Here is a 20,868-nt window from a genome sequence, read left to right on the forward strand (position 1 = left end):
AGCACGTGTGTACAGACAGTGCTAAATGACTTTGACCTTTCACCTGCTCTCTTTCTCTCTCTCTCTCTCTCTCCTTTTCCATGTGTCTCTCTCACACTTGTTTAGTTCCAAAGCCAAACCCATGCCACACATTTGTTCAGTCACACACATCTGTCAGTTTAGACATAGTAGTAGCCAAGAGAAAGGCTACAGGGAGGAGAAGGGCCGTTGGGACAGGGTGTGTAACATGGCGTGTTGTGATGTAACTGCATTCAATATTGACTTTTTCCCCCAATCTCTGATTTGTGTGATTTCTGTGTGTGCATGCTTGTGTGTTTTAATGTGTATTTGTCATACATACACAACTACCAAAGATCATTTGAACATCTGCAGGGAATTTCATCAGACAGACAGACACAGTGAATATGCCGAATTTCGTAAATATGTGCACTGCCCTGCTGCCCTAGTTAAGGACATGTTGGCCTGTCCTTAATGTCTTTAGAGTGCTCTTTGGGGATTAAGGTTTGTTTTTAAGAAGTAGTTTGACATTTTGGGAAATAATCTTCATTTATCATTAAATATCTTGCAAATCATTTGATAAGAAGATAACTATCACTCTCCCATTTGTCTGTTAAATATTAAGGCATCTAGCTCAGCTTAGCACAAAAAGACAAAGATTGGAAAGTTACTAAATGACTAAAACAGCTGGGCAGTGCAGTTTGTAGCTCAAATAGAAATAAATACTATATTTATTGGTGATTATTTCCAGCCATAGATGAATACGCATTTTGACAACAATCGAGGTTAGATATCCAGAGGAAAAGATTGATGTATATCAGGCTTTGGCTACACAGACAACACATGTTAACATGGTCTATTCATTTTTGGTTTTGCTTTTCTTTTTTCTTTTAAATTGTTAACAGTAAAACGCATCATATAAATCTCCAGGTCAAACCAATGTCACTGTAAACAATCAAACAACTTTCTGTGTAGATGTGCCAAATATACAATGCAGTAACACAACCACCTTCCAACGCCCTTATCTTTACACTCATGACTACAGCTCACACAGACATCACGTGTGAGTGTGTTTTGTGTTTCCAAGTGTGGTTCTGGTCACCTCTCTGCTCTGGAACACCAGACGGAGGTCAGTAAAAGTCAAATAAGCACAACAGCAAGTTGGAAAAACAGGGGAAGTATAAGTACTAAAGTAGAGAGTAGAGGGGCTTGAGAGAACTATTATCACATTCCTTTCAACCTTCAACTCCAACCACCCCCACATGGAAATCAATCTGCCCCCTCCTCCTCCTCAGGCTCAATCTGTTTTTTGTTTTTTTTCTCTGACAGCATGGGTTTGTTCTTAAACCACTCCTCCTCCTCCTCCTCCATGCATTTCTTTACTATCCCTTTTATTCTCTAAAGCCTGGGGCCCCTTTGCTCTTTCTAATTGTCTCTTTCTATCTTTTCTAAACTAATAGATTTCAAAGGTTAAGCTTTATTAGCATGACCATATTTAAGCTATTCCAAAGCATTTATAGAACATTTACAAGGCTATGCTATACAACTACATGAACACACAGAATACTATAGAGAGAAAACAAATTGATGCAAAATATTAATTTCAATTCAAATCCAAATATACTTTATTTTCATGGCAGCCATTGTTGAAAAATGAGAACATCACATGTCGATCTGTCTGTCTGTCTTCTTCTCCATCCCCCGTCTCTCTTCCCCATTGCCTCCTCCCCTACAAAGCGTGACATCACGAACAGCCGGTATAAAACCAGCCAGTAGGATCACAGTGCAGGCTGTGGTGCTGACTACACTGTCTCTGTCCTTCTCCTTCCTCTCTCATTCTGTTGCTTCTCCACTTTGCTGCTTCACAGATACACACCCTCTCTATCTCTCTCTTTCTCTCACACTCAAACAGTTTCTCATACCCTTACACTGCTGCAAACATGGCTGAGGCATTCGTTGGCACATGGAACCTCAAGGAAAGCAAAGACTTTGATGAATACATGAAAGCGCTGGGTAAGTCTGTGTTTTGTATGTAAAGTATATATGGGTGTGTGCGCATGCGTGTAACAGGAGAGGATGCAGTGCTGCCAGTGTGGCATGTGAGCACATGTAAAAATGAGGTTGAGAAAAGATAAACAATTTAAGGTGTGAGATGGTATTTAAACTATAAAAGCAACTAAAAAGCAGGTTGTGGGAAATGGCAGAGGAAGACAATGAATGGGTAACTAAAGGAGGAACCAAGATGGATAATAAAAAATGGGTAGAAGAACAATGGAAGAAAAGGGAAGAGGGGTGGAGAGAGAGAAAGAAAGCGGGAATAGATGCGAACCAGAGGTAAGGAAAAGAGGAAGAGTGATTGACCGCATGGCCTGAGTGCTGAAAATGAGGGAGGGCTTCTCTTGTGGTGAACGAAAGAAAAATCAACCCCACTGTGAGAAACTGAGTGGCAAACAACTGGCATTCACACACACACACACACACAGTAGAACATTAGCACACACTCATGTGCATAATGTGGATGACCTTTGCAGAAAGCTGTTCATTGTTTAAGGCTATGGGAGGGGTTGAATATTAAGATGGCCCCTATCCCAAGGAGAGACTGACAGGGGAATGTACAGAAAACGTAGCTTCAAAATATCCCTCACACATTTTTGTGTTTGTGTGTGATGGGGGCAGGTGCACTGGCTTTTACTGCCGTGAAGAATAACACTAAACTATTTGACTTCGTGTGAGTTGGTGTGTGTGTAAGAGCAAAAGACATTCATGCTCAGTGACCTCATCGACCTGCCTGCTTTGGTCACCACAGAAACCAAAAATACTCCACCATCTAACTCCAATCCTCTTAAATAATGATGCATCTAAACACACACAGTTAAGTCTTTATATAGTTGTTAGTATACTCATTACCATAACACACCTACTAACTACCAATGCCTAACCCTAACTTTAACCCTGATCTAAACCTAATCTTAACCTAAACCAGACAAAAGAAATCCTACCCCTGGGTGTATTAAGGAGAGCTTGAGCATTTTGAAGTTATGTCAGGAAGTGCAGACTGCCCAAAACGTTCTTGCTCCAAATGTCTAAAAGGCCTTACAAAATTTAGCCAAGACTACACACACACACACACACACACACACACACACACACACACATTTTCAACAAACATGTTAAACAAACATGTTAAATTCAGGGATATGACATCCGTCATCTATTTAGGACTAAAGTAGAAATGAGAAACTGCAGACTAGTAAATAAAATTTTAAATTGTGGCTGTTAAACTTAAATTTTGTTAAATCAAATTTACTGTATGTACTTATTTTAAGGAAATTGTAATTGTGATGATCTCAGAGCCATATTGCAGTTGTCTGCCCCAGTTACTGGAGCAGAGAGACCCTTTGACATTGAACCTAATTTTCTATTTAATTAATGATGCATCCACACACAAACACACACCCATCCACACACATAGTGTGGAAAAGAAACTGTAGGTCTTGGAGATGAACCAGATTGTCAACCTCAAAAAGAAAAAAAGTCTGAAGCGGTACCAAAAGGGTGTGTGTTACTATTAACCAATGAAATGAGCTCCTCTTCAACCCCCCACCTGCCCAAACCACACACACACACACACACACACACACACACACACAAAAGGAAAGCAAGTAATCATTAGCACACATACATGCCCAGACAGGCAGTCAGGTCAGTGGGACCCTACAGTGTTTGAAGAACACGCTGCAGGTTTGGACAACCGACAAATAGAGATTAGAGCATGTGAGGAAAAGAACCTGAGGGCAAATCCATAGCTACTGTGCTAAACCTTTATAAGTATATTCCACTTATTACCCACCGACACCATCATTGATGGAGATATTAACCTTGTAATTTAATTTCAACAGTATTTTAGCACCCTTCAAAGAAAGATATAATGTTACCACTTTGCCACCATCAAAGTGGTGGACAAGTTCAGTGGTCCACTAATTTGGTCAAATATATCTCAACAACCCTGTGACAGATATTAACCAGTGCATGTCTATTTGTTTTAAACAGGTGTGGGCCTTGCTACACGTAAACTTGGCAACATGACAAAGCCAACCACTATTATTTCACTGGATGGTGACACATTGACAATAAAGACCCAGAGCACCTTTAAGAACACAGATTTATCCTGCAAGCTTGGACAGGCCTTTAATGAGACCACCGCCGATGGCAGGAATGTTGAGGTGAGAGGTCAAAGGTCAAGATGCTCAAACAGGAACTGTCTGGGCATCACTCTGTATAAGTTTATACTTTTTCAATTATTTTTATTTTTTGCTAAAGGGGGGTTAAGTGGCTTTATGACTTAACCGGGCTTTTAATTTGGATGGGAGAGGTTGATGAACTGTGGTTGACACATTGACAGGTAGTTTTTAAAGGCAAAGCGTTTGAGCAATGGAAAACCTGGGGAAAGATTTGCAGTGCTAAGGGCTGTGGAGAGTGAGGTGTAATTTCAAAATGAATACAGAATTAGATGAGATCAAGCATCGCTTGAGGTAAACGGGCCATAGCCTCGAAACATTCTTGTTTCAGGCGCACTGTGAGTCATATCACCGTTTTAGAGTGATTCAAACCTCTGCAGAGCTGATGCACATCAACTGCAGGAAGACTTTTTTTAGTATTAGATTGTCAAAAGTAAAAGTATGTATTTCTGTGTGCTAATTATAATAATTATAATACATCATATCCATGTCTATAACATATCTATAATTACTGATTAAAGTGACAGATCTGTGTATTTTGAAAGAGTAAACATCAATTGTTTTCTTACAAACAGAAACAAGCAATAAAACACCGCCTTATTCAGTTTAATACTTTCATAGGCTTTTGCTACTACACAATCAGGTTGGTTGGTTGCTCCGGTGTGATCAGGAGCTTATGTCAACTAATGTTTGTTAGCATTAATACCTTTAGACTGATTATTTAGACTGGTTTATGACATATCTATTTGTGTATCTGTTAACAGTTTTAATAACTAAATGTTCAGGTTAGCAAAAATAAAACATTTTCAATTTTGAGCAGTGTAGTCACACATAATTGCCTCAATATATCTGAAATCTTAATCCACAAAGTGGGTAAACATCAATGGTTAGAACTGAGTACATTTTATTCAGGTTTATGAGTAAAGTAAGTAAAGTATAAGTAAGTACAGGTAAGTAAAGTTTAAAAGTACTTGTATTTGCATTTTCATCTGCTTTAAATGTTTACTACAGCTAAATTAAGAATTTGAAGCTGTTAAATTTGCAACATCTCCACAAGATACAACAGTGAAATGGACCATGTAATAACTGGATTGCCAAAGGGGCCTGTAATTAGCATTTTAATGTATTTAAATAATTACATTTTAGTATGGAAAGGAAAATACAGTAGAGAAAATACTACAGTATTTGCTTTTTAAAAGGTGAACTGGAAGTATATATTAACATAAAATGTAAATGCTCATTTTATTACTTCACCAATAGATGATCTTGTATGTGCACTTATTAACAAGCACCTCTGTTTGACTCCCTGTTGCCTGCAGTCCATTATAACAATAGATGATGGTAAGATGGTGCACATACAGAAGTGGGATGGCAAGGAGACCACTCTGGTCAGGGAAGTCAACAGCAACAACCTCACACTGGTCAGTGCTCATTCAAAAGACATAAATTTCACACCTCTATGTGTTTGCTGCATTTTAACTTTACTTCTGTCTCCACCACAGACACTGACACTTGGAGATGTTGTCTGCACACGACTCTACGAGAAGGCAGAGTAAATCCTAACACCTGCATCAACCCCTCAACCCTGCACAGATAACACCGTAACACCACCTCAAACCAGGCAAACACCTTCTATGGTTGCTGTCAATGCCCCTTAGTGTTCTTTTATACTGTACGCTCAGTATTAACATCACTGCTATGACCCCCCACCCCTTCTCTTTATACGGTTGTTCCTTCTACTGTATGTTTATTTCTCTCTAATATCCCACGTCAGCAATTTAGTTTTTTTTAAAGAAATAATGTGTTGTCCCTGGTGCCCATGATAAGCTGAGAAGTGTTACAATTTGGAGGTGTGACTTATGAGATCTGAAAAAATAATAATAAAAGTGTTCATATTGATCAAATGATGTATCTTCTTTAAGCTTATAAGACTTTACACAAATATGGCAGGTGTACAGGAAGTTTATTTGTTGAAGGTTGGACCGTGAAGTATTCTAACACTGAAATTCGAAATGTGTCACTTGATTTGTAATTTAATAAATGCCATATAAATGAGTTTTTCAATCCTGAGCCAATTTTCAAGTCAAAGAAAACATCAAAGCAAAAGAGATCAGCAGTGCATCAGAACCTCTACCCATCAAAGTATAAAGACAACAGTTTCCACAGTGGTTAATAATAGCATTTCACTTCTTGCTCCTGTGAGGGGAACATTTTTAAGCCAGTACTAGGTGGTTGGATATGTCCTGTTCACTTATGTAGGTGTGTGCGTGTGCTTTCTAAATTCAGTTCATTCCCTCCCTCATAGCTTATTGGTGTCATGTGTTGGTGAAAGACTGCCAAGTGGAGACAGGGTGAAGGGGTGAAAGGGCTGAGGACAAGTCAGGCCTTCTACCTCCAAAACTAACCCTGAGCTGAATGTTCACAAAAAAGAATGAATACAATATATAACACCTCCAGACAATGTATCCCATAGTAGCCAGTCACATATTTTTGTATTGAAAGTAAGAAAAAGTTAAACCACATTGAAATATAATAAAATTGTAAATACAAGACTTCTGCCATTTCAAGGGGCAGAAGTCCCAAATCCACTGATAAGAAAAAGATACCAGGCCTGAACAATTTGAAGTCCAGGGTTACTGTCTTGTATAAGTTGTATTACACACAGACACAGTATTAAAAACAAACTTTAAATTATATCTACAAACTTAATATTCGTTCATAAGATTTTAAGATAAACTGTAAATTAATTGAGCTTGAAAGTTTAAGCCTAAACTTAGAAGACAGTTGGATTAAAAAGTTGATATAGCTTCATAAATCTTTCAATATGCCTTAAAACAATTGGTTTATCTGAAGACAATATGAGGCCTTAACTGTCCAAATTATGTACTTAAAGTCGTTATCCCCTAAAGTGGCTTTTTAATACAACATTCACTATTGATTTGAACTGCTGCTCATATTAACTTTAGATACATATTTAAATTCTTTTTTACACAAAACAAGGACTAGGGATTTGATCCCTTACATCAGGAATATAAATATATGGTATAAATATTATTATATATTATTATTATTAAATGTTATAAATACTATTATAAATAGAATATAAATACTTTTAGTTTTCATGGGCACTTGTTTCAAAACAAGTCCACTATAAAGAAATACAAAGTAATCTTAAATTTTTGTCAAACATCATTAAAAACCATCAGCTGTGGTCACAGCCCCATCTACTAATGTTTTACTTTTAAGCAATTGATTTACAAAGCGTATTAATATTTGTTTCATTATAGTCCAAATGTTAAATCTGCAGTCCTTTGTAACAATGTACAAAATAATTTTTTTATTCTTAGAAAAGATCCCCCAGATCACCTGAGGTCAAATTAAACATTTTAATACGAGTTGAACAAGTATGCAGACTCAACCTTTTACTTTACTGTTGACTGATGCTATTTGCCACACAAGCCCACGCTACAGGTTGTGCAAGCTGTCTCTTGAAAATAGGAGAAAGCACAATTTAAGCCGTAAAGACGATTGAGATTAGCCAATAAACCAGAATCATTACCATTGGAATTGTGTCAAACCACTGCACCTGTAAAAAAAACTCTGTCACTTCAAACAACACAAGACAAACAAGATGTTGATTCCCTAATCACCTAATGTTGTCTTACATTGACAAGCAGCACTTGCGCAACCTTGACCTCAAGGTACATGACCCAACCTGAAATCTATGTTGTGTAAATTTCTTGTTTCAGAACACAGACGCCTGTCTTGCATTAAAACACTACCATAATATGACTCAAGAGTAAACCAGATCCAACCTGAAAATGTCTAATGTTTCGGCTTCCCCAGGACTGTCTTCAACATTACATGGTCAAGAATGATGACATGAAGTGGCATTTTTTTACATTTTAAAAAAATCACCTTTAATAGAGTTGACATAAAGAAAAAGTGGTGTGTGTACTATGAGAAGTGCAGCCAAAAACACAAACCAATATTTGTAAATAGTCCTATTTATAAACCTATTCGTTTTTCTTTGTCTGTGTGGATTGTTTGAGGCTTTACCACCTCAGGTTTCTATGCATCTATGAGCATATCAGATACAGGAGACCTGTAACCAATATGGATTTCCAGAGGGACAGCCACTTACTGCCATATTGCTTACACCTATTTGGTTACTTAAGATGTGTAAACTCATCCCTCTGCAAATAAGCCACAGGGATACTGTGGGGCGTGTCACCGGATTTTTATGTTTGCAGCATGTTCCGTATGGATCCTGCTGATTGTTTTTAAACCTGACGTGCTTACAATAATCAGTCCCCCTTTTAATTCGTGTTTTGATGGCAACAATTAATTAAATCAATCCCCTGTAAATTCTGTGTGCCTTGAACCACAAATTTTTATGAATAGTTATCACAAAATCAGGCATTTTAGGCCAAAACAATGACAAAAAGTTGTATGAAAACCTGGAGAGACTGATTTACTATGGAGAAACAGTGAGCAGAACTTTCCTTAACTTGAATAGATAAAGGTTTCTACAATAAGCTGCTGGTGGAGGGATTATTAAAAGGGTTAGCTGGAAGTCTGTTGCTGCCCACTTCCTCTTTTTTGTCAGATAGCTGCAGTGTGTGTGACTGTAGTTGTGTTTGTGAGTTGTGTAAATTTCTCAGTTGTGTTTGTGTGATTTATGCTTCTTATGTTTCTTCTTCTTTTTGTCCTCTTTGTCATGAGCGTGGTCCCGGCTTCTCCTCTTGGATTTGCATTCACTCTTACTGCTGCTGCTGTCGCTCTCTGACTCCTTTCTCTCCCTCTTCCTCTTCTTCATTTTCTTCTCCTGGTGGATAAACAGAGAAGCACAAAAACTGTTTTGATTAACCAGTGATGGAGCAGAAATGCACAAAAATCCGACTTTAGCTTTTGATGTTCTGAAATTAAATCAACAATTGTTGATTATATTAGCACTAAACTATGCTGTGTTCTGTTAAGCAAGACTTAGACAATTTTGAAACCTAAAAAGAGGAAGCGAAAGTCATGCAGGACCTTAATTGTCAAATATGTACCTTCTTTTTCTTCTTCTTTTTGTCTGATAATTGCTGTGGTGCAACTGTCAAGGTCTGCTGCTGCCTTTGCTGTGACTCTTCGTCGTCCTCTTCAGGCAAAAGAGCATACTGCAAGCCCGGAGCAGAGAAACAGTCCTTTGTGAAGTGACCTAAAGATAAATTAAATGTGATTTTAGAGAAAATTCCCATTAGAAACTTGTATGAAACTGTGCATTGTGTTTTTCCATCCATGATATAAAGGCTGTGTCATACCCTTGCAACCGCACTTTGAACATGTTGTGTTGAGCACAGCCTCCAATGTGATCCGGCTGCCTGAGTGGTCTCTAAACTGCTTGCGTCTCCTTGCATCCTGCCTACAATCACACACACACACACACACACACACACACACACACACACACAATATTAACAGACATCTGCACCTTCACCCACAAACAGACATACATGTTAAAATAAAACTTTAAGCACTTACTCTGCCATGACATTGTTAGGATCCAAGTCTTGCCCTGTTCCCTGATTCACAGCTTTCATGGAGAAAGACAACTTTACCTTGTCATCCTTAATCTGAGAGGCAGAAGCCAAAGCTGATGTCACACTACTTGACTTTACTGACACTGTGTGTGTGTGTGTGTTTGTTTGTTGTTACCTCTTTTCCAATAACTTTAATCCACACATGTTCTCCCACATCAACAATCTCTGATGCATTCTCAACTCGTGAAGCTGACATCTCACTCACATGTACCAGGCCTGTGTAGGAGATAGGTATTTGGTAATAGTAAATTATAATACACAAAAACAAGAGCCACACAAATAAATATTTCTATTGGTGACAAATACATTTGAGCCTGATGGATGACCCTGATGGATGTATAAGACAATATTGGCTCATTGCGGAATGGTACTGGCATGATTGCCAGTCCAACTGTTAATTCTATAATTTATCCATTATGTCATATATATATATTTTGTTAATATATTATCATATATTAACAAAATGTTGTTCAGGGTACACATTTCAGCACCACTTTCACAGGCGCAAAAGGCAGGATAAATATGATTGTAACTTATTTCATACACTTTTATACTTTTTGTTTTAGAAATGTGGATATTATCTCAGGGAATTCTGCATAGTTTGGAAATGGAGGTCAAAGACTACTGTGTCACAATGACTAAGGCATTTCTGAATATATTGATTTAAAATTCTCCACAAATCACTTTGTTCTTCTTAACAACCATGACCATCATGGTCATTATTTCATTATTTTAACTTCCCTATACAAGCATTATCAGGGACATCTGTTGCTAGAAAAACTAAGTGACCAGAAAATAAATAAATTCAAACTGGATTCAAAGTTATTTAAAGACATGAGCTTGTTACTCTCTGTCTGCATTACCTGCAGGGTTCGGGCTACCTTACTGTCCTTAAACAAAAAAATAAACACATAATGACTAATTTTCTTCTTGCAATTGGAAAGGAATTTGTTGAAATGTTAAAATCCTACCCTGGTAGCATCATATAGCTTAGGTACCTTGCAGTCTCTCCTCCTAACTAGCTGAGACAGCAGAGTCACAAAATGACACAGACACTATGCACTTACGGAATCAGGGCTGTTTTTTAGATCCTGCATCCTCTGCATTCGCTCTGCATTGCTTTTCGCCAAGACCTCTGACAGAGGGGTTTTATCTGGCAGTGGATGCCGGTGCTGACAAAGCATTTTTTCTCCACTGGATGTTTCTTTGTTTTATATATTAAAACAAATAAATAACTACTGTTTTCAGTTAAGTTGTGCAAGTTATGATAAAAAGGTTTTCCTAGTTCTGAACCCGTGTTACTCTAATAGACTGACTTCACTCTCAACCCACCTTCCTTCCTGTATCCTGGCAGTCGAACAAAAGCTCCATATGTCTGCACAGAGACTACCTCTCCTTTGGAGATGCTGTACAATGGAGGCAAACCCTCCAGTCCAGCAGGCTCTGATGCTGAGCCATCACGGTCACACATTGGGGCAGTAAAGGCAGACCACAGGTATCATTAGGTAGATCTAGATTGATAGAAAATAGAACAATTTTTTAACTTTTAAGGTTTTTGTTCCTTTCTTACATCTGTGGGAAATCTTGAAAACGGGAAATTTTAGTAGAATCAATTCAAGAGGCTAATCTTGTTAATATCAAAATATTTATTTGGAATACTGAAGACTTAAAATAAAGACATCTTCGAGTGCATCTACCAATCTGCTCTGTTCTTTACAATTTAACTGAACTGAAATGGACTAAAAGGTTATCGAGAAAGAAAGAGGCATTTTCAGCATGTAAGACCTTGAAAACTGACTCAAATTAAAAGGAGTGGATTGGCAATAAATATATATTGTGAAATAATCCAAGTGTAGTAAGGACACTGTATATAGATATTAAAGTTTTTATAATTATGTAAGTCCCTTGTAATATTTTTAGGTTTTAAGCAGAACGATTGTATCCTGGGGAAAATAGTATATGCATTTCTTTAAAAACATATATAAAAGGATGCAAATAGAATTATTTTGGTCAGGAGAGATAACACACTAATGAAGAATCGTTTAAATATCTTTGAAGTTCTGAATTATAAACAATTTTAACAGCCCACTTATTTAATCTATTGACTTTTCTACAGTGTTTTCCCATATGCTTTGTCACAATGAAGTTAAATCTAGCTAACTGTTTCTAGCTACCTGGTTTGTATGAGATCCAGTAGGTAACTTAACTCGGAATGAGGCTATTTGAGGCTACCGTTAGCTAGCTACATCCAAGTATTGTTTTTACCTATTAAATCTTATTTAACCCAACAAAACACATACACAGGATAGCTGGTTTTAACTGATATAAAGTACAGAGACGACTAGATAAGTTAGGTAGTTCAGAATGTAACTCAAATTCTGGAGATAATAAAAAAAATAAAGATTTGCTACCTTTCGCATTAGCTGAGATGATTCAGTTTTACATCCGGTGCGAATCGGTTTGACAACAATCAAAACAGGCAATCAGCGCATGTGGTGCAAACTTTCACCAATCACAAGCCTCAAAGCCATCGGAAGTAGTTACCTCTTTTCTTCGTTGGTGCTTCCTCGCTCGACGTCTCTTCATAAAAGACGTCCATTATTTTTTTTTTTTATAAATTAGGCAATTGAACTTAAACGGTTTTTTCTGTTTATTGTCGACTAACCTGGGATGATTGAACCTAAGAAGAGAGCGGCGGACATGGCGGTGGTTCCTGCTGCCGTGAAGCGACCACGGACGGAGCTGGTGGCCGCGGCTCAGTCTCAGCAACTCGTGGCCTCGGTAAAGAGAAAAACCTGGAGACTGCAGTAGAAACTTTTTAGCACAACCGAAACATACACACAGCAAATTATACTATATTTTTATCCAAGTGCCATAACTTGACCAAAAAGGGGGTTTTAAGCGTTTAAAAACGACCAGCTCATGGATATACACCGAAGATAACATTATGTGACTAGAGCAGGAAATACTGTATTGTAATGAGTATGTTTAGCCATGTGATATTTACCGTAGTGTGTTGCTTAGTGATTTTATCTTCTACGCTGCTATGATATCCCAATCTTAAGTATTAATATTATGGCTTTCGTACGTTTTTGGGGCCTACCTACTAAGACATTTCGTTTTAGCTATTTCGGCAAAAGCAAAACTCAGCTAATTTCATCATTGCTTAGAAAATAAATTCCGCGCCGAAGCATTCGCGTTGCATTTTCTTTTTTAGAAATGCTTTTTCTAGTTCTTATTTGTATTTCACAATGTGTCAATAATTTCAGCAACACTTGAAATCGAAGTTTGTAGGTCTCTCTCCATTTGATGAAAGGTACAGTGCATCCAGAAAGTATTTGCAAAGATTTCAAACAAACGTCTTTCACATTCAAAATAATGAATTTATTCAACTTTGGAATAACGCTGTAACATAACAAAATGTGGAAAAAGTTAAGCCTGTGAATACTTTCTGAATCCACTGTATAATATTGAAATTTGTTTAAGTTGATTTGGGGTGGTGTAGTTTACCCATATTGTAGCCTGCAGTTTGTTTAGCGTGCTGATTATATGGAGAGGTGTTTATAATATTTAGCCTAACCTCACAGAGACAAGATATTAGAAATACTTACCAGGTAGCTAAAATAATAATTTATTGCAATAATTAAAATGTTTAGACTAGTGACAAACATCAACTTGTCTAGGTAGATATTACTGCTCAGCATAACCTATCTAATATCAATATTTGACTGCGCTTATTTTACAATTCCTTCAGACCAGCTTATATTAAATTGCTGATATGACCCCTTTAGGGCCCCCCACGAACCTCTAGCCTGCAGGCCCCAATTATGTTGATGTCTGGGCATGAGGGTGAGGTCTACTGCTGCAAGTTTCACCCAAATGGAGCCACTCTGGCCTCCTCAGGATTTGACAGGCTCATATGTGAGTAATAAAGCTTGTTAACATGTTATAATATTCCTTGTTACTTTGAGTATTTTGTTGTACACAGTACATGTACACTTTTCCTTTGGCTGCAGTTCTCTGGAATGTGTATGGAGACTGTGAAAATTATGCCACATTGAAGGGCCATAGTGGAGCAGTGATGGAGCTGCACTACAACACAGATGGCAGGTTTGAATGATCATTAAGAATCTTTTGAAAATTCGGTGAACAAAACTTTACTCAACACTATAAGCAGTATTAATGAAATGAGTAGCATGAACATATAGTTGTGAATGAACAAACAGAAAGAATGAAGATCAACCCCCACAATGGATCATCATCTGAGTTTTTAGAAAGTACTGTGTAGTATGACACTGGTTCGCTTTAACCAAGCAAAACCCAGCCAGAGACAGCTTTAGTTTCGTAATTATAGGTCACATTGTCAAAAGCTGAACCAAACCAAAATTTGGCATATTATCAGTATTCAATGGAAATATACATATACAAAACAAGTATTTTTTGTTATGTTCCAGCGTGCTTTTTTCAGCTAGCACAGACAAGACTGTTGGTGTGTGGGACAGTGAAACGGGAGAGCGAGTCAAGCGCCTGAAGGGCCACACCTCCTTTGTTAACACATGTTACCCCGCACGCCGAGGGCCCCAGCTTGTCTGTACCGGCAGTGACGATGGCACAGTCAAGGTGAGATTCCCATTTGCAAATTTGTTTAAATAAATTCATTTAAATGGTTAGAGAATGGATTATGATATGAAAATGATATATGAACTAATTTCATTTATCTCCAGTTCAGTTGTTTGGCTGCTTAGGCTTTTGTTTGACTATATGTTTTTGTCACTGTGGTAGCTGTGGGACATCCGTAAGAAGGGGGCCATCCACACTTTCCAGAACACCTACCAGGTGCTGGCTGTGACCTTCAATGATACCAGTGATCAGATTTTGTCTGGAGGCATCGATAATGACATCAAGGTACTGAGCTCCTGCACACATAGTAAACTAGGGGGATGACACTGGGAACACATTTTGTAAATAGTGTTTATATTATATTAACTGACAACAGTAGGGAGATAATTTAATAAAAATTATATCCAATAAATACCAGTAAGGTGAAAATAATAATATCTTTTACACTAGATTTTTTGCAGTACATTCTCATGTACTTTAACATGAGTAAAATTAGCTCACGTGCTTGTTTGTTCCTCTTGTTGGTATATTGAAATCTTCAGTTTATAATGGTCCTGGGAAGTATGCAACTTATCAAAGAGCAGTCATTGTATTCGACTGATTCATTTGATTTGATTGAGAAGAATGAACTGTCAGAGTGAGATTTTGAGATCTTTATCATCAAAGCCATCAATATTTTGCTCCACTTATATTCATGCTGCGGCTGATATACTGTACTGAGAATAAAACTAAGCTAATTATGTTTTCTTTTCAATGAATGAAACGAAACTGATTTGTTATCAAAAGAAGATGATCTGTTTTGTCAAGAAGAAAATACAATGTATATTGTAGTAATGCAACAGAAACAACCCATAAAGGGAAGCCAGGCCCCCTTTGGCTGCCAGTTTTTGTTAAACATGATGAAAAATACCCATTCTTAAACTGAAAAATTACCATAGATATAACCATAAATGTATTTCTTTTTTCTTTTTTAAGTTAAAAATATGATAACATTAAAGACCAATGAAATTATTATAAACAGTGAAGTCGGTAGCTTCCTTAAATACTGAATTGTGGATGTTAAACACTATGAAACCAGGAGAAAAGATTTGCTTACATTTTTCAGTTTTGTGTTTACAACCCCAAATCCAAAAAAGTTGGGAAGATGTAAATTTAAAAAAGAATGCAATGATTTGCAAATCTCATCTACATATTTTATTCTCAGTAGAACATAAACAACACATTAGATGTTGAAACTTGTTTTTACTATGTCATGGAAAATATTAGCTCATTTTGAATTACTATGTTTTTAATCTATGGGACAACTCACTCTTCTGGTGAGGAAGATGAGTTTCTAATATTAAAAAGGTCTAATTAAAAACAGGTCTTTCGGGTAGTATCTGTGGTTGGTGAACAACATTTACTCTCTAATTTGAGCATGAGTGAATAATATAGCTCTTTGTCAGTGTGCTCTGAAATTCTTTCCCTCAGATCTTTTTAAGCCTATTAAATGGTGAATTTAGTGCTTCATTTGTAGAATCACATTGGTATGCCTACTCTCTGCTCTCTACATCTGATCTGCATGCACTACAGTAATTTACTACAAATTACAATTTACTAAAATCAATATTAGTCCACATATCTGTTTCTTTATATTATGTTTACTTCAGTGATTAATTAAGTTTAATGCTAGCGTCAGTGCTGCAGATAATAGTACATTTAAGCATCAATAAACCAATCAACACTTCAGAAAAATGTAATTGTCAAGAGGAAACAACTTTGGATGGATTTTTGCTTGGAAGAAAAATCCTGGGACAGTTTTATTAGAGCAGCAGGACATATACTGAACTGTTGTTTTGTTTAACTATAGAAACTGCAAATCTCTGTGCCGTAGGTACTTGTTGAGGCTACAGTAATAACAGTGTCACAGATGAGGACTTATTATTAGATATAATTTACTGCTACTTTGCAGTGCGCATAAAAAAGTTGACAGCTACTCTAAATATTGAGACAAATGAGCTTCCTTCACATTTGTTTGGGGAGTGTAAAAAAGAATCTGAAAGTGGAAGTATTCAAATGAAGTTCCCAATATTGTGAGAGAGAGAGTGAGAGAGAGAGAGGGAGTCAGTCATCATCTGTTGTTTGGGTTGTACAGGTGTGGGACCTGAGGCAGAATAAGCTGATCTACAATATGCACGGCCACGGTGACTCAGTAACTGGCCTCAGCCTGAGCTCGGAGGGATCATATCTTCTTTCAAACTCCATGGACAACACAGGTAGTATATGTGTATGAGAAATGACCTTTTCATCAGGTAATAACAATGATATTTCTGGGGCTAAATTCTTTTTTTTTTTGGTTTTGCGTTCCTCTATAGTGCGTATTTGGGATGTTCGACCATTTGCACCAAAGGAAAGATGTGTGAAGATTTTCCAGGGCAATGTTCACAATTTTGAAAAGGTAACACTTCAGTTAACTCAGAGGGCACATGCAGCTTGCTTGCACCACATGATTTTTCTTTAAAGGAATGAATACTATGTGTGTTGCTTTCTTATTTTGCACTGTAATTCTGCGAAAAGATTTATTGTTATTTATTTTTATTATGACTTGTCCTAATAACATAAGTGACTAACTGATGCAGTTGTGCTGGCAGCGCCTGTTGTCAACCACAGTTACATGGGTTAGTGTCTCCATGTCTCCAGTCTCAGCTGTCAGTTCTAATAAAGAAAATCTCACTCTTTTTTTCTAAAAGTGCTATATAGGCAGAGCATTTTATTATAGTAATGATTAGATGTGTTGATTTGTTTGTAATGTTTGTCTTTCAGAATTTGCTGAGGTGCTCCTGGTCTACTGATGGCAGTAAGATAGCTGCAGGTTCAGCTGACAGGTAAGAAGAAACCACACACAATGTGGTCATTACTATTTTCTGGTTTGTGAAATTCTTGTCATTGTAAGCTAAAGTTCTAATGTCACCTCTGGCAAGACCTTGGGTTCCACTAGCTTCTGTAATAATGCAATCTCTTATTGAACATTTATTTTAACAGTCTTATTCTCATTGTTTCAGGGGTTTATTATACATATACTATAGCACCTGTTATTAGTACGAGAAAATTTTCAGTGAGTGTGGCTACATCAGAATTGTATTCAACTTTATTGTTCACCATTATGGAAAATTGTCTTTCCATCATTATCTGTGATCACTTATTATTCGGGTTGCAGGGGAGCTGGAGCCTATCTCAGGGCAATCACAGAGAGATGCACAAAGACAACCATTCGCACTCACGTTCACACCTAAGGGCACTTTTAGATTGACCAATAAACCTAACATGCATCTTTTTGGACTGTGGGAGGAAACCGGAGTACCAGCCTCAGAGAACCACTTAGATTTAAAACAGTTGTTGGAACCTCCTCTCGAAAGGCTTTTCCTCAAAGAGGGGAGTTGCTTAGTGAGAATCATCTCTATCGCCATTCAATTGTAAACCACTATTGATCTGTTACCAGCTCCCATGAAAATTTATCACTGTGACAATGCCCTCACTTAACTCATGATTGTAACGTAACATAATAACCACCAACACCGTAATGTAATTCTAATGTCATTTTCAAACCTTTTAGCTGTAGTTTCTTCTAAAATGTCAACAATCTTTGACTGTCTCTCTCCTGCTTTTATTAGTTGTGTTTGAACTGGTTACAGCTACTTGTCTCATTCGTGAATTTTAAACCCACAACTGCTTATGAGGCTCGTGGGAAACAGTGTTCATTGAAACTGTATTTAATCAGTCAAGCCTATTTATTTATATTCAGTTGAGTCCAAAATTTTGCAACCTCGTACTTTGAAATGGCAAAAAACAAAAAATGTGTTACATAATATATAATGCACATTCCACTAATGCAAATGTTTCTTTATTGTGCAAAGTAACAAGAATGGCCAAGGAGTTTATAAAGAGACAGATAATAAAATAGTGAAAATTATATTGGTGCAAAAATGTGCTTCCCCCTTTATGAAATGTACTTTTATACTTGGTACGTTTTCCTTTATAACCTCCTCCAAACTTATTAGGTACCTGTGAGCAGTGTTTCTATACTTTCGGATGACTTTGTAGCCCATTCTTCGTGGCATAATTGTTCTACCAGATTGCTTGGTGGCCTGCTAGGGACAGCCTTTTTCATACTTATCCCAAGGTTTTCAATGTTATTTAAGGTTAGAAGAATGTTTTATAATGGTAAAACATTCTTTCCTCATTCAACCTTATTTTTTAAAAAGCATTACTGAGTTGACTTTGCTTTGTGCTTTACATCATTGTTTTGTTGAAAGATCCAATGCCTCTTAATTTTTAGTTTTGATGATAAGAGGCTTTGCTATAAAATCCTTTGGCCTGCATTCATACTTCCTTTGAGTTAAGGAAAGGTTTAGTGTCTAATGCAGGCATACACCCTTAAAACATCAGATCTCTATCATGTTTAACTTTGGGAATTGTTTTCCTCTCCTCATAGGCAGAAACAGGAAACAGGAGTCTCTACCTAAAAACCTTGAAGGTTGGGTTATTAAACCTCCTCCCTAGTCAGGGTCCAGACCATAACAAAGTTGTCACAACTCTTTTGAACATACACTTTTTTTTCTCACTTATACTGAATTTTGTAAAATTCCATGTTTATAAAAAACTTAAACAGAAAGTAACATTATAACAAAGTTTGATGAATTGAAGTTCTTGTCTAAAATAAGTACATCTCTAGAATAGTTGTATTTTTTAAATGCTTGTATTTTTTTTATTTAAATGGACGTGATTTGGAAAAGCATACACCTGTCTATATAAGGTCCCACAAAATTGGCTTTACTTAACTTAAAACATCTTGGAACAAAAATAAAATATTTGCATCATAACTCTTGTTATTTACTTTGTGTTTTTAGGTTTGTGTATATTTGGGACACAACATCACGTAGAATCCTGTACAAACTGCCAGGCCATGCTGGCTCTGTCAATGAAGTGGTCTTCCACCCAGAGGAGCCTATAGGTGAGTGGACCAGCTGTAATACATGTTAGAAGAATGATGTAGAGGTATTTTAACACTAAGTTGTGTTTTTCCACTTAAGAAACAAGTACACAAGCTAAAACAGAAAAAATTTTAATAGTATATGAAAGAAATGCCAGTAATTCTATTTTTCTGTGTTCAGTTTAAATTGATAAAATAGATTTAGTTCATTTTAGCGTGAGAGTTTCACTAAGCCTTAGCTAGAAATCTAGGATCATAATAAGAGTTTAATCGCCTTTTTTCTTTGTCCCCTAAACAGTGCTGTCAGGCTCCAGTGATAAACGACTTTACATGGGAGAAATTCAGTAAAGAGTGTGTGCGTGTGTGTGTGTGTGTGTCCTGCAAGCGAGTGTTCTGCCGTGGTAGTGACTGGGTGGTGATCAGCAGTGGGTGAACAGTCATTTCATGTGCTTCAGATCGTCTCAGAACAACCTCAGGATATGTGTTTGAAGTTTATTATGCTCAGTTTAAGCCACCTCTTCAATGTTGTGTTTTTTTTTTTTTAATTCTGATTAGTTTTTTTTTAATAAACTTGTCTTCTGTAAACCAAGTGTGTTAAATTGATTGATTTTATTTTTATTGCTTCCTGTGTTTTAGTAGATATAACTGAGTACTAGTTTATTCCAACATTTCTGAGCTCATAAAAAAGACATTTTTTTTTCTTTTAAACACAGCTGCTTATTTATGTAGAGATGGAACAAGTTATTTATTACCATCAACCCAATAGTACCTTTTAGTACTTTGTACCTTGCACTTCACTAGCATGCTTTTGCATTTGGCAGTGGTTGCAGGAATTTAATTGTATGTTATAGATCATCTGGCATGTAATCTGTCCTCAACGTAAATGTTTGTAATTCCCTTCTTTTGTCCATTTAGAGTGGAGCTCTTAACAATTCTGAATTAAGTTTTATCTGAAGTGATGTGTTGGTCATAATCTTGACTATTGCTGCACTGTTATTGTCGGTACTGTGTAATTACAGAGCAGGTACAGGGCAACGCAGAGTGGCGTCCATTATAAAAAATATTCAGATTAACCTACTTAAACGTTAAATCACTTTTAATAGAAAAAAACAATGTAAGACTGTTAACTAACAAGCATTCTTTGATTGATGTGGTGATATTTGACTAATGTGACCATGTTTCACATTGAAGCACTGCTCATAATAACAGATTTTTCCGCAGGCTGCTCAGTATCCCCATATTTGTGGTGGTGGGAGGAGGTAAAAGACTTTATTATCTCCTCCTGTCTGAACCACCTCCACCATGACACCCCGTTTTCTTTTGTGCTCCTTATAAACGCCTTGCGGGGCTGCCGCGCGCGCGCGCACGCACGCGGGTCTGCAGAATCCATGCAGCTCCTCCTCGAGGGGGTCGCGGTGACTCTGAACCCCCACCCCCTCGTCTTTCTTCCCCCCCAGCT

The 20,868-nt window shown here is 37.1% G+C and overlaps 3 protein-coding genes across 3 annotated transcripts; 2 read left to right on the top strand and 1 right to left on the bottom strand.

Annotated features, from left to right (window-relative positions):
• The first annotated feature begins 1,773 nt into the window (after positions 1-1,773).
• On the top strand, positions 1,774-6,139 carry fabp3 (fatty acid binding protein 3, muscle and heart). The gene is made up of 4 exons (XM_067502602.1): positions 1,774-2,010; positions 4,048-4,220; positions 5,555-5,656; positions 5,738-6,139. The coding sequence occupies exons 1-4, from the start codon at positions 1,938-1,940 to the stop codon at positions 5,789-5,791; spliced, it is 402 nt and encodes a 133-aa protein (XP_067358703.1). The 5' UTR covers positions 1,774-1,937; the 3' UTR covers positions 5,792-6,139.
• On the bottom strand, positions 5,841-12,371 carry zcchc17 (zinc finger, CCHC domain containing 17). Its single transcript, XM_067502556.1, has 7 exons — positions 12,232-12,371; positions 11,153-11,331; positions 9,936-10,036; positions 9,762-9,853; positions 9,542-9,642; positions 9,290-9,438; positions 5,841-9,063 (listed from the first exon to the last, which is right to left on the bottom strand). The coding sequence occupies exons 2-7, from the start codon at positions 11,289-11,291 to the stop codon at positions 8,896-8,898; spliced, it is 750 nt and encodes a 249-aa protein (XP_067358657.1). The 5' UTR covers positions 11,292-11,331; positions 12,232-12,371; the 3' UTR covers positions 5,841-8,895.
• snrnp40 (small nuclear ribonucleoprotein 40 (U5)) lies at positions 12,357-19,995 on the top strand. Its single transcript, XM_067502545.1, has 10 exons — positions 12,357-12,601; positions 13,612-13,741; positions 13,837-13,930; positions 14,275-14,440; positions 14,603-14,725; positions 16,575-16,695; positions 16,795-16,877; positions 17,243-17,304; positions 19,327-19,430; positions 19,708-19,995. The coding sequence occupies exons 1-10, from the start codon at positions 12,491-12,493 to the stop codon at positions 19,755-19,757; spliced, it is 1,044 nt and encodes a 347-aa protein (XP_067358646.1). The 5' UTR covers positions 12,357-12,490; the 3' UTR covers positions 19,758-19,995.
• The last annotated feature ends 873 nt before the right edge of the window (positions 19,996-20,868 follow it).

Source organism: Channa argus, chromosome 1 (assembly GCF_033026475.1).
Source record: "Channa argus isolate prfri chromosome 1, Channa argus male v1.0, whole genome shotgun sequence".
NCBI lineage: Eukaryota > Metazoa > Chordata > Actinopteri > Anabantiformes > Channidae > Channa > Channa argus.

Excerpts from the sequence above, each read along its gene's own strand:
- zcchc17 (XM_067502556.1), bottom strand. The coding sequence starts at position 11,291 with ATGTGTGACCGTGATGGCTCAGCATCAGAGCCTGCTGGACTGGAGGGT. Across the intron at positions 9,854-9,935 it reads TTAAAGTTATTGGAAAAGAG|ATTAAGGATGACAAGGTAAA; the intron begins GTAACAACAAAC and ends TCTGCCTCTCAG. Across the intron at positions 9,064-9,289 it reads AAAAGAAGAAGAAAAAGAAG|GAGAAGAAAATGAAGAAGAG; the intron begins GTACATATTTGA and ends TTTATCCACCAG.
- snrnp40 (XM_067502545.1), top strand. The coding sequence starts at position 12,491 with ATGATTGAACCTAAGAAGAGAGCGGCGGACATGGCGGTGGTTCCTGCT. Across the intron at positions 16,696-16,794 it reads AAACTCCATGGACAACACAG|TGCGTATTTGGGATGTTCGA; the intron begins GTAGTATATGTG and ends GTTCCTCTATAG. Across the intron at positions 17,305-19,326 it reads GCTGCAGGTTCAGCTGACAG|GTTTGTGTATATTTGGGACA; the intron begins GTAAGAAGAAAC and ends TTGTGTTTTTAG.
- fabp3 (XM_067502602.1), top strand. The coding sequence starts at position 1,938 with ATGGCTGAGGCATTCGTTGGCACATGGAACCTCAAGGAAAGCAAAGAC. Across the intron at positions 2,011-4,047 it reads TGAATACATGAAAGCGCTGG|GTGTGGGCCTTGCTACACGT; the intron begins GTAAGTCTGTGT and ends TGTTTTAAACAG. Across the intron at positions 4,221-5,554 it reads CCGATGGCAGGAATGTTGAG|TCCATTATAACAATAGATGA; the intron begins GTGAGAGGTCAA and ends TGTTGCCTGCAG.